The sequence below is a fragment of the Macaca fascicularis genome, chromosome 15 (genome assembly GCF_037993035.2).
Source record: "Macaca fascicularis isolate 582-1 chromosome 15, T2T-MFA8v1.1".
Taxonomy (NCBI): Eukaryota; Metazoa; Chordata; class Mammalia; order Primates; family Cercopithecidae; genus Macaca; species Macaca fascicularis.
Window position 1 is genome coordinate 94,038,598 of NC_088389.1, and position 13,811 is coordinate 94,052,408.

Below are 13,811 nucleotides of genomic sequence, written 5' to 3' on the forward strand. Positions count from 1 at the left end.
TGGACTGCACAGGTCCATTTATGTGTGGATATTTTTTCAATAAATCCAGTGGGCCCTCTGTACTGGCAAAGCAGGTTCTGCATCTGCAAGGAAACTCAGATGGAAAATATAGTATTTCTGCACTCCAGCCTGGGCGACAGAGCAAGTCCTCCTCTAAAAAATAAATAATTTTTAAAAATAATTACTAGTTACTTTTTAAAAGAAATACAGTGTTCATAGGATGTAAAACCCGTGTATATGGAGGGCCAACTTTTCATACCCACAGGTTCCACTTAAGTATCCTCACATTTTGGTATCCATGGGTAGTCCTGGAACCAATCCCTCATGGACACTGAGAGATGGCTGGATTTTTGTCTCAGTTTCTTCTTTATTTTTAACCCCTTGAATTTCCCTTATTTTCTTGATAACTTGAGAGTAACAATATAGGTCTTTGTATATTTTTAATTTTTAATTTTTGTGAAGAATCATTTTTAAATTTCCAAAAAGAAAATTAAGATTCCATTCTTAGGATAATTAAGATAATTAATTTTGCTAACATCTAACACAAGGTTGGTATATCTTTCAAAGGAAAAATACTTAAATCACAACTAAATTTGTATATGTTAAAACAAAATAATTCTAAATGACACATGAATGTAAATCAAGAAAACAGATGTTGTTTTAAAAGGACAAAAAAGACAGTAATCAGTATCTAATGACTTACAAATATCAAATCTTCATTTCTGATTTTGTGAAACACCATTTGGTTCATATGAGTAGGCCTCTGTAATGTTGGTGAGGTTGGTACATCAGAAACACCATTCGTTCTGAAGACTAGAAGGTTTGATTTATCTGAAAAAATAAAATACATATATATCACATCAAAATACACTGAAAATATGAATTGTGCCAAGGAGGAGTAAAATGAAATGTGTTCTATATATAAGAAATGCTTAATAACTCCTCATTGTTCTTTTTTATAATAGAAAATTATTTTAGGGGTTAACTCATTGAACTTTGATGTATTATTCTTAGTTACTTCATATATTCAAAATTATAATCACTTTCTTAACTAATGTAATTTGAATTTTGATGTATTCCTGCCAGTTATTTCATTAATTCAAAATTATAGTAACTTCCTTAACTCATACAATTTTTCAGAAATTTTAATAATTTTTAATAGTAAGCCTCATTATTTCAAGGAATTTCCAACTTTACTATCTTTATTTTTAAAATACAGCAATTAAAATCCTCAAAGTATATGAAAATTTTTACTTAAAACAACATGAGAATTTAGTAGTGAGATCTTACTAGTTCAATAAATGACATCATACCACAAAATTATTATGTTTAAAATCTCATTTTAGAATAATTGAACTTCAAGTCACTTCTAGACCACCAAAACCAAAGTAAACAATCTTATTTGATGATGCTTGTACAACAGAATAAGATAAAATTAACTTTTAGAGCTGCTTCTTTCATATATCCTTTGAAATCAATGTACTAAAGATACTTCACACCACATACACAATCCATGACCAGTAATTTAAAAATAACTAGAAAATTATCTTACCTTTTGGCTTTGGGGGACAGCACTTAGTAAACTGGAAAATTATATTGTCTGAGCGAACGGTTTCCATCTGGTAACAATTCAAAAGATCTTTAAGACTGCTGAAGTTCTTCTTTGTCCCACTGAGGTTGTACTCTTCATTCTCATTTTTTGTAATCAAACAGTGTTTATATTCAATGACATTTTCTCGCTGTATAAGTTTAATTATAAAGAAAGGGAGGGATACTCACAATGGACATCATAGTGATTATTCTGACAAAATGATATCACAAGAACAAGCAACGGAATAAACATTTGAACCAAGAATCCAATGTAGTGCCAGTATAGTAATAGAAGTACTTAGTTCCTCAAAAGGGCAATTTACAATTTCTCAGCCTATAAAAGTGGTTTAAAAGTTGATTTTATGAAAACGTATGGAAGAAGGCAATGATAATTAATAGCAATAGTAATACCATCCTTAATAGCTTCCCATCATTTGTAAGATAAAGCCTAAAACAAATGTAGCATATAGAGCCTTCCATGAGCTGGTTTCTGCCTCCATCTCCAATCTCAGCTCCTGCCACTGCCAACATACAACCTATGTTCCAGCCATATTAAATGACTTAAATCACTTCAAGCAAATGCCATGCTGCTTCATGCCTTGATAACTCTTCATGCTATCTCTCTACCTAAGAATGTATACCCACTTCTTCTGAGCAGTGAACCTTTCTTTATTCATTCATCAAAACTCAGTTCAAGTACCACTTTTTCTAAGAGGTCCTCTCTCATGCTCACCTCATTGCACAAGCAAAGGTGAACATTCAGACATTCTACTGCACCACCATTGTATTTGTATAATTATCTTTAATATGACATTTTTAATATTTTGCAGTTTTTAAATATTTGTCTTATGCACTATATTATGAACTTGTTCATCTATTTTTTTAAGGTGCATTTTATAAACATATTCATTCTACTCAGAAACATTTATATAAAATCTACCAATACCTCAAGGTCAATCAAGTTCTTCCTATGCCAAATGACCTTTCTTGTTTTTTTTTTTTTTTTTTCTGAGACAGTGTCTCACTCTGTTGCCAGGCTGGAATGCAGTGGGACAATTTTGGCTCACTGCAACCTCTGCCTCCCAGGTTCAAGCGATTCTCCTGCCTCAGCCTCCCAAGTAGCTGGGACTACAGGTGTGCACCACCATGCCCAGCTAATTTTTATAATTTTAGTAGAGACAGGGTTTCACCATTTCACCACGTTGGCCAGGATGGTCTCGATCTCTTGACCTCGTGATCCACCCGCCTTGGCCTCCCAAAGTGCTGGGATTACAGGCGTGAGCCAACACACCCAGCCAACCTTTCTTAATAATTGTAAACCTGTCTGTTACTGTCTATATTTGCCTATGCTAGATAATTACATGTTCGATTTAGAATTTTTTGTATACTTGAAAATTTTTGTTTGTCCAGTAGATAAGTTTCTTGAAGATAGGGCTGTAGCATAAACTCTCTAATATATAGCTCTCATATTAGGATTGGCACATACAGTGAACATAAAATATATATATATAGTTTTTGAATTGATACTTGAATATAATGTACTATTATCTGTTATAGTAAGAGGATACTTTGAAATTAGGATAGATTACCAGTTTTACACAAAGGTGAAGTGATGGTGTAACCTACTTTCTGTAATCTACCCTCTACATATGCCAAATATAAGTTGCATTTTATAAAAATTAAAATAATTGAATAACAAAATTCTTATTTTCTCTATTTTTAAAAATCAAGATAAATTTGGAAGCTTCTATAAATGTTCTTAGGATTTATACTATGAAATTGCCTCATAAGTGATAGTAAATAATCACAGATGAGATCCAAGATGATCTGTATTAACAGTGGGGTTTTACCTTTAAAACATGCATTGTAGACCACTATTCTTAATATTAGAAAATCACCAGTTAAAAGTGCTTCAATGTGTCTGTTTCTTTGTTATTGCCCTATTTTTCTCTAATTCTGTTTCCTGTAATTCTGTAACCACTGTTAATAAACAGAAAATTTGCTTCCAATTTATTTTGTTCTACATCATGTGCAGGGATTTCCAGTTTTGCAAAAAAAAAAGAAACATCAAGACACTTGATGAAATACCTTTTGACACACTGGTAACACCAAAACATCAGAAAATAAAATAAATGCAAAATAAAAAGATAGACATAAATTATTTTATATTTTTATATAAACCCTGGGAATTGTATCTTATTTATTTGTACAGAATCTCTGAGAAAATTAAGCATTATACTAGTTATATCCTATATATAGCTATAATTCTGAGTATTAAAAAGGAAATATGGTAAATAATATGCAGAGGAAATTAAATGAACTAAAGTGTTACTATTAATAAGTGTGACATACTAACCTCGACAGCAAAAGTCAGAAAATATTTATTAAAGTCCTTAGGACTGCATCGAAGTACATACAGTCCAGTCTGATTACCTGCTTTCTTCAGTTTACTAATGGCAAAATCCATCCTAAAGGTAAAGAAGAAGCAATTTGAATGATAATATAGCAAGCACCATAACATTATGACCAAGTGTCATCTAAAAAAATCAAAAGTCAAATCTAAAACTGTCAGAACTGTCTCCTCTACTTTATATGTTTAGCAATAATCCTTCAAAGGAAAAAATCAAAGTACCAAGCTATTTTGCATAAGTTCAAACCATTTCAAGGGACAATTATATAGCTTTAAAAAACAATAAAAATAAGACAAAATCACAAAGAACAATTTGTTCATTTGATTTTTCTGCCTGCTGATTACAAAGTTAGTATTTTTAAAATCATATTCTCTGAAAACTTCATTTAACCATAAAGATAATATGTCAGAAAATATTTATATCTCTTCTACAATAGCAGTTACTGACACAGAAATCTGAATGCATGATTTTATTATTTAGTATGATAACAAAGTCTAAGAGAAGAACCATGGCAACTGACAAAGACAACTGATTTTTAAAATTTTCTGTTTTCTGAAGCTGCACACCTTGAAAGAAAAGCAAAATCTAATCTATACAAAAGCAAGAATCATTCTGTTTCACTTATCACCATATTTCTAATATATAAACCAATGCTTGCACATAGTAGTTACTCAGTAAATATAAATAAAAGAATGTTTGAATGAATTTATGGATACATGAATAAAGGCAAGGAGTTTTAAAAATATTTAACATGTAAATTACAGACGAAGTTCAAGTAGTACAACTTTTTCATAGCAACCATATTCATTACTAAAAAAATATTAAGCATAGACTAAATCAAGTCTTTATATTACCCAAGATGTATTTTCTCAAATACTTAGGGGTAGGTTAAATGCAAAGAACATAGTATGCTCACGATCCCAGATTTTCCCTTTGCTCAAGTTATTCAAATCTGCTGTCAATATAAACCACATCCCACCTAAGAGATCATTAGGACTTAAGCTAAATAGATGTTATGCATGTTATACATGATAGCTGGCTTTACCCAGTATTAAAATAAGGATCTACAACCATGTGAGCCAATATGATAGTTACTAGCCACATGTTGCTATTTAAATGTAAAGAAATTAAAATTCAGTTCCTCGGTTGCACTAGCCACATCTCAAATGCTAAACAGCCACATGTAGCTAGTGGCTACTGTGTTACACAGCACAGATACAGAATATTTTCATCACTGCAGAAAGTTCTACATAGCACTAGTCTAGAAATGTGGACATCATATACATCTTGTGTTTGAACCTTTCAGTAGGAGATGGACTATCCAAAAATAAAGCATTTTCAAATTTTGCACTGTGGCTTCCTTACAGTATTTTAAAATTAATAACACATAAATTGGAGGTCTTTTTTACTAACATTCAGGAGCGAATCACACATAGGCATGATTAACAAATGTTAAATTTGTACAAGTTATAAATATTATAGATTGGGATACAGATGGTAAATTATATACTAAATAATTCTAATTATTATGTAATCTGATTGCAAATAGCCTTTTGTTTAAAAAAACTTGTCAAATTAATGTTTTTTCCTAAACATACATGTATCACTCTGTTAAATCTTCTTTGTAAATATATCATTTACTTTTCTAAAAATTTACTTTTAAGTCTGTATTACTCACGAAATTGGGCCATGACAGTTGCTTTGTATATTTTCAAGCACTGTTGGAGGTGCTACTTCTTTACAGAGGTAATGATGTGCATCTGCAGTTAATCTATAATATCCATCAATTAATGACACGAAAGACAAAGCTTCCCTTAATGAGCTAAGTTCAATTTCCTAAGCAGAGAAAAGAAAAAGAAACAGCACGTTTTAGAAAGTCAACTCCATGTTAAATATTGAAAAATTTTTTCATTCCACGTTTTTAGAGTAATTCACCTAAATACATTTTCTTCTAAATTGCTCACATGTCTTTTATGGCTCAGTACTCAATATGAATTACAAATTCTTATGTCTGATATTTAAGATCCTCCTAAATACAGATTATCATACCTTCCCAGTTATAGTTCATTCTATATCCATCGTTTTACTTTATTTTCCAATGTCCTTCTTAAACTAATATACCAGTTATCTCAGCTAGAAATCTATTTAATACAATATAAAAGTTGAGATTAGAAATCATGAGCATTTCTTTTCTTTCTTTTTTTTTTCATTATACTTTAAGTTCTAGGGTACATGTGCACAACGTGCAGGTTTGTTACATATGTACACGTGCCATGTTGGTGTGCTGCACCCATTAACTCGTCATTTACATTAGGTATATCTCCTAATGCTATCCCTCCCCTACCACACACAATAGGACCCAGTGTGTGATGATTCCCTTCCTGTGTCCAAGTGTTCAATTCCCACCGATGTTCAATTGCTCATTGTTCAATTCCCACCGATGAGTGAGAACATGCGGTATTTTTGAGGGTCTTGCTCCATCGCCCAGGCTGAAGTGCACTGGCACAATCTTGGCTTACTGCAACCTCCACCTCCCAGGCTCAAGCAATCCTCCCACCTAACCCTCATGAGTAGCTGGGATTACAGGCGTGTGCCACCATGCCCAGCTAATTTTTGTATTTCTAGTAAACACAGGTTCTCGCCATGTTGGCCAGGCTGGTCTCCCAACTCTTGACCTCAAGTGATCCACCCACCTCGGTCTCCCAAAGTGTTGGGATTACAGGCGTGAGCCACAGACTACATACCAATTATATACTACTAAAGTTAAAGTATTCATGCTACAAACTAAAATGTTAAGAAATGTAGCTATGCTATGATTTTTTTTGTCCCCCCGCCCCCCGCCTCCCCATCAGAGTCTTGCTCCGTCGCCCAGGCTGGCGTGCAATGGCGCGATCTCGGCTCACTGCAACTTCTGCCTCCAGGGTTCAAGCAATTCTCCTGTCTCAGCCCCCCAAGATGCTGGGATTACAGGCACAAGCCAAGACGCCCAGCTAATTTTTGTATTTTTAGCAGAGACAGGGTTCCAACATGTTGTCCAGGCTAGTCTCAAACTCCTGACCTCATGATCCACCCGCCTTGGCCTCCCAAAGTGCTGGGATTACAGGCGTGAGTCACCATGCCCGGCCTGATTGTATCTTAATACATATGTGAACATATAATCAGCCTAAAATGCAGCATGTTACTTAAATGCGAAAATATATGTACATATATAAAAATATTTATATTTTTACATGCAAAAAGTCAGTTATATAAAGAAAAAAGCCCCATTTGTAACAAAAAGGATGCAATATCAATAATTAACAAAAACTTCGAAACACTCTTATACAACTTTTTATTTAAATATACAGAAGATTAACCATGTTCTTGGTAGGAAAATCCAATATGAGAAAAATGTAAAATTCCTCTCTAAATTAATTTTCTAATTTGTCTCAATCACATTAAAAATACCAACAGATACCAGAAGCTGTACCTAGAAAAACAGGGCAAACATGAGATTCAGAAAATCAGATCCAATATAAGATAGATGAAAACACAGTTACCAGGATGAGAAAGGAATGACCAAAAATTACAGCTGTACTAAATAACAGCTGTACCTAGAGAGCTTCCAGTCCACACTATAAAGTAAGACACTGTGATCGAAGAGGTACTTCTCCAGAAAAGAAGTAAAAACACTATCATATGTGACAGGTTTGATGACGTGAAATTTTGTATTGAGAAGTCTACTACTTTACAGAGTTCTTGTAGAAAATGAAAATAAAGCTAGATACAAAGGAAAAATCATAAAGCAATAATTAACCCCTGGAAAAAGTTATATAAGAATGAAAATGTGATTACAGCATATTTCTTGGCCCAGCCATGAACAATATTTACATAATTTAAAAAAATACAGAATAGAGTCCTAAATCAAAAATTATAATAAAGAGAAAAGCGTATGACATGTTTGAACGATAAAAGGTATTTAGTGGCCAGGCGTGGTGCCTCACACCTATAATCCCAGCACTTTGGGAGGCCAAGGCGGGTGGATCATGAGGTCAGGAGATCGAGACCATCCTGGCTAACATGGTGAAACCCCGTCTCTACTAAAAATACAAAAAATTAGCCAGGCATGGTGGCGGGCACCTGTAGTCCCAGCTACTCGGGAGGCTGAGGCAGGAGAATGACGTGAACCCGGGAGGGGGAGCTTGCAGTGAGCCAAGATCACACCACAGCACTCCAGCCTGGATGACAGAGCGAGACTTCATCTCAAAAAAAAAAAAAAAAAAAAAAAAAAAAAAAACAGGTATTATAAAAGATATTCTAAACAAAATTAAAAGACTTGGAGGTTACAAACATGTACAACAAAGGAATATACCTAACATACATTGTGGGAATAAAACCTATAAAACAATTAAAAATAAAAAAAGAAAACTAGTCAAAGGATGTGAAAAGGCAGTCCACAGAAGAATAAATATTAAAGCTGACCTATAAACACAAGGTATTGCTCAATCTCAGGTTCTAATTAAGGAAATGAAATATAACAGGAGAGCATTATTTACCCATTGATTTGGCAGAAAAATTAAAAGATTGATAACATCCAATGTTGGCAAAGGGTACAAGAAAAGAGGCGTACAGATACATTGGAAACACCTTTTGAGAAGTATTTTAATAATCTATCAAAGTTGTAAATAGTCATACCCTTTGAACTAGCAGTTCACTAACTGGTATCCCTCTTATTGATATACAGGCACATTTTGTTTACTACACTTCCCTTTATTGCTCCTTGCAGATATGACTTTTTTTTTTTTTTTACAAATTGAAGGTTTCTGACAAACTTATGTGGAGCAAGTACAAGTCTATCAGTGCAATTTTTCCAATAGCATATGCTTACTTCCTGTCTATGTGTCACGTTTTGGTAATTTTCACAAAATTTAAACTTTGTTATTATTATACCTGTTATGGTTATTTGTGATCAATGACCTTTGATGTAACTATTGTACAGTTGTCCCTCAGAATACAAGGGGAATTAGTTACAGGACCCCTGCACATACCAAAATCTGAACATATTCAAGTCCTGAAATCAGCCCTGCAGAACTCATATATGCAAAATGTCAGCCCTACATATATGCAAGTTTCGCATCCTGTGAATACTATATTTTCCATCAATGTTTGGCTGAAAAAATTGCATATAAGTAGACCCACACAGTTCAAACCTGTGATGTCCAAAGGTCAACTGTAATTGTTTTGGGGCACCACACACTGGGCCTATATAAGATGATGAACTTAAGTGATAAATTTCTATATGTTCTGATTGCTCCATCGAATAGCTATTTCCCTTTCTTTTTCCCTCTCCTCAGGCCTCCCTATTCCCTCAGATACAACAATAATGAAATTAGGCCAATTAATAATCCTATAGTGACCTCTAAGTATTCAAGTGAAAGGAAGATTCACCCATTTCTCACTTTAAATCAAAAGCTAGAAATGATTAAGCTTAGTGAGGAAGGCATGCTGAAAGCCAAGACAGGCTGAAAGCTAGGCCTCTTGCACTAAAAAGGCAAGTTATGAATCCAAAGGAAAAGTCCTTGAAGGAAATTGAAAGTGCTACTACTGTGAGCACATAAATTACAAGAAAGTGAACAGCCTTATTGATGATACAGAGAAAGTTCTAGATAGAAGATCAAACCAGCCACAACATTCCCTTAAGCCAAAGCCCAATCTAGAGCAAGACCTTACTGATCTTCAGTTCTATGAAGGCTGAGAGAGGTGAGGAAGCTGCAGAAGAAAAGCTGGAAGCTACAAGAGGTTGGTTCATGAGGTTTAAGAAAAGAAGCCATGTCCACAGCATAAGTGCAAGATGAAGCAGAAAATGCTGATGTGGAAGCTACAGATAGTTATCCAGAAGATCTAGCAAGGACCATTGATGAAGATGGTGACACTAACAAACAGATTTTCAAATGTAAACAAAACAGCCTTCTGTTGGAAGAATATGCCATCTAGGACTTCCACAGCTAGTGAGGAGAAGTCAGTGCTTGCCTTCAAAGCTTCAAAGGACAGGCTGACCCTCTTGCTAAGGGCTAATGCCACTGGTGACTTGAAATTCAAACCAGTGCTCATTTACCATTCCAAAAATCCCAGGGCTCTACAAATTATGCTAAGTCTACTCTGCCTGTGCTCTATAAATGGAACAATAAAGCCTGGATGACAGCACGTCTGTTTATAGCATGGTTTACTGACTATTTTAAGCCCATTGTTGAGATCTGCTCAGAAAAAAAGATTGCTTTCAAAGTATTACTGCTCATTGACAATGCACCTGGTCACCCAAGCACTCTGATGGAGATGTACAAGGATATTCATATTATTTTCATGCCTGGTGACACAACATCCGTTCTGCAGCCCATGGATCAAGGAGTAATTTCAACTTTCAAGTCTTATTATCTAAGAAATACGTTTTGTAAGGCTAAGCTGCCATACATAGTGATTCCTCTGATGGAGCTGGGTAAATAGAAAAACTTATGGAAAAGATTCACCATTCTTGATGCCAGAAAGAATGCTAGTGATTCATGGAAGAAGGTCAAAGTGTTAACATTATCAGGAATGTGGAAGAAGTTGATTCCAACCCTCATGGATGACTTTGAGGGGTTCAAGACTTCAATGGAGGAAGTCACTAGGATGTGGTAGAAATAGCAAGAGAACTAGAATTAGAAGTAGAGCTGAAGATGTGACTGAATTGCTACAATCTTATGATAAAATTTGGACAGATAAGTTGCTTCTTATGCATGAGCATTAAAAGAATGGTTTCTTGAGATGGATCTAGTCCTGGTGAAGATGCCGTGAATGTTGTTGAAAATACAGCAAAGGATTTAGAATAAAGTTTAGTAGATAAAGCAGTGGCAGGGTTTGAGAGGACTGACTCATTTTGAAAGAAATTCTACAGTGGGTGAAATGTTACCAAACAATGTCACATGCAACAGAGACATCTTTAACGAAATGGAGGGTCTATTGATGCAGTAAATGTTGTCGTTATCTTAAGAAATTGCTTCAGCCAACCCAACCTTAAGCAACCACCACCCTGATCGTTCAGCGCCATCAACATCAAAGTAATACCCTCACAAGCAGAAAGATTATAACTCTCTGGAGGCTCAGATTATCATTAGGATTTTTTAGCAATCAAGTGTTTTAAATTAATTTTTAAGACATAATGCAGTTGCACACTTAGTAGACTTGATTATAGTGTAAACATAACTTTTATATGACTGAGAAACCAAAAAATTTATGCAACTCACTTCATTGCAATATTTGCTTTATGGCAATGGTCCAGAACTGAACTAGCAATATCTGACATATGCCTATATACATTTTGCAAACATCCTACAAAAGACTTAGAATCTATAGAGACTCTACAAATTGATCAGAAAGGGACAAGCCAATGAAAAATGTGCAAAAGACTGTCACAGGCACTTTGTAAGAAGGATATTCAGATGAACAATAAGTAAGTGAAAAAGTACTCAACATCATTACTCATCAGGGCAATGAAAATAAAAACTACAATGAGCTACCAGTACACATCCACCAGACACACAAGACATTTTTAGACTGACAAAATTAAGAGTTGATGGGGATATGAGACAACTGTAATTATCATGCATTATTGAAGGAAGAGTGAACTGACAGAAGTACAAAAAATTGTTTGGCAGTATACTAAAGCTATCACTATGACTCAATAATCCCATCTCTAGGTATATATAAACAAAAAAATGAGTGCATGAGTCCACCAAAAAATATGTAAAAGAATGTTCATAGTAAATTTATCCCTAAAAGCCCCAAACTGAAAGCAACCCAAATATCCATCAACAGAATAAATTTAAAATTTGAGATATAGTCAAACAATTCAGTACTACCCAGCAATAAAAAGGAGTGAACTGACACATGTAACAACATAAATGAATCTTCAAACATTATACTAAGTAAAAGAATCTAGAGTTTAAAAGAAAACATACAGTATCATTCCATTTATACAACCTTTGTTAATAGATAAAACTAAGTGATGGTAGATGATAGGTACCTTAAGTTAGGGGTGGAGGTGAATAAGTGGGAAGATGCATGTGGAAACCTTCTGGAAGTAAGAGAAGTATTCTGTTCTTTGAGGTGGGTATGGCTACAAAGATGTACAAATATGTAAAAATTCATTGAGCTATACACGTAAGATTAGTGTGCTTTACTGTGTTCATGTTATAGCTCAATAAAAAGTAAAAAGAAAAACAGGCAACAAAAGTTGAACTAGCTAAAACTACAAAACTACTGTGCATCAAAGGACACAAGCAACATAGTGAAAAGCAATCTATGGAATGGGAGAAAATATTTGCAAATCATATATTTGAAAAGGGATTAATATCCAGAATACACAAATAATTTCCATAATTCGGCCAAAAAACCTGATTTAAAAAATGAGCAAAGGACTTGAATATATATTTCTTCAAAGAAGATACACAAATGGCAATACATATATTAAAAGATGCTCAGTAACACTAATCATTAGGGAAATGTGAATCAAAATCGCAATGAGATACTACTTCACACCCATCAGACGGCTACTATCAGAAAACAGAAGATAACAAGTTTTGATGAGCATGGGGAGAATGTACTCCTGGTAGGAATGTAAAATGGTGCAGCTACTGTGGAAAACAGCATGATGGTTCCCTAAAAAATTACAAGTAGAATTACCATATGATCCAGCAATTCTACTTCTAAGTATGACATGGTTTGGTTCTGCATCCCCACCCATCTCTCATCTCGAATTGTAATCCCCATGCGGCAAGGGAGGGACATGGTGGGAGGTGATTGAATCATGGGGATGGTTTCCCCCATGCTGTTCTCATGATAGTGAGGGAGTTCTCATGAGATCTGCTGATTTAAAAGTGGCACTTTCCCCTGCGCACTCTCTCTCTTCTGCTGCCATGTAAGACATGCCTTCCTTCCCCTTCACCTTCTGCCATGATTTTAAGTTTCCTGGGCCAGCTATGCAGAACTGACTCAATTAAACCCTCTTTTTAAATAAATTATCCAGTCTCAGGTAGTATCTTTATAGCAGTATGAGAACGGACTAGTAGAAGGTATATATCCAAAGGAATTGAATGCAAAGTCTTGAAGAGATATTTGTACACCCATGTTCACAGCGGCATTACTCACAATTGTCAAAAAGTAAAAAAGCGACCTGAATATTCACTGATGGATGAATGAATAAACAAGTGTGGTATATACATGACACAGAATACATGTATATATTAAAAATGAAGGAAATTCTGATACATGCTGTAATACAAATGAACCTTGAATATATTATACTAAGTGAAATAAGCCTGTCACAAAAAGACAGTATTGTTTGATCCTGCTTTTATGAGGTATCTAGAGTCGTCAAATACATAGAATAAGAAAGTAGAGGGCCTGGGCACAGTGGCTCACGCCTGTAATTCCAGCACTTTGGGAGGCTGAGGTGGGCAGATCACGAGGTCAGGAGTTCAAGACCAGCCTGGCCAACATGGTGAAACCCCGTCTCTACTAAAGATAAAAAAAAATTAGCCAGGCATGGTGGCATGCACCTGTAATCCCAACTACCCGGGAGGCTGAGGCAGGAGAATTGCCTGAACCCAGGAGGTGCAGGATGCAGTGAGCCAAGATCGCAATGTTCCAGCCTGGATGACAGGGTGAGACTCCACCTCAAAAAAAATAAAGAAAGTAGAATGGTGGTTGCAAGGACTGGGAAGAGGGGGAAATGGTGAGTTTTTATTTAATGGGTATAGACTTCAATTTTGCAAGATAAAAGAGTTCTGGAAATTG

The 13,811-nt window shown here is 35.0% G+C and overlaps 1 protein-coding gene across 10 annotated transcripts in view; it reads right to left on the reverse strand.

The window, feature by feature from the left end:
• The window catches only part of JAK2 (Janus kinase 2), a 155,614-nt gene that overhangs the window by 63,071 nt on the left and 78,732 nt on the right, over positions 1-13,811 (reverse strand). For all 10 annotated transcript variants that reach the window (XM_074017539.1, XM_074017535.1, XM_065530593.1 and 7 more), the window contains 4 exons: positions 5,680-5,837; positions 3,947-4,058; positions 1,553-1,739; positions 704-831 (listed from right to left, as the gene is read on the reverse strand). In XM_074017539.1, the coding sequence (XP_073873640.1) occupies positions 704-831; positions 1,553-1,739; positions 3,947-4,057 (426 nt within the window). In that variant the 5' untranslated portion in view covers position 4,058; positions 5,680-5,837. The remainder of the gene's footprint in view (positions 1-703; positions 832-1,552; positions 1,740-3,946; positions 4,059-5,679; positions 5,838-13,811) is intronic.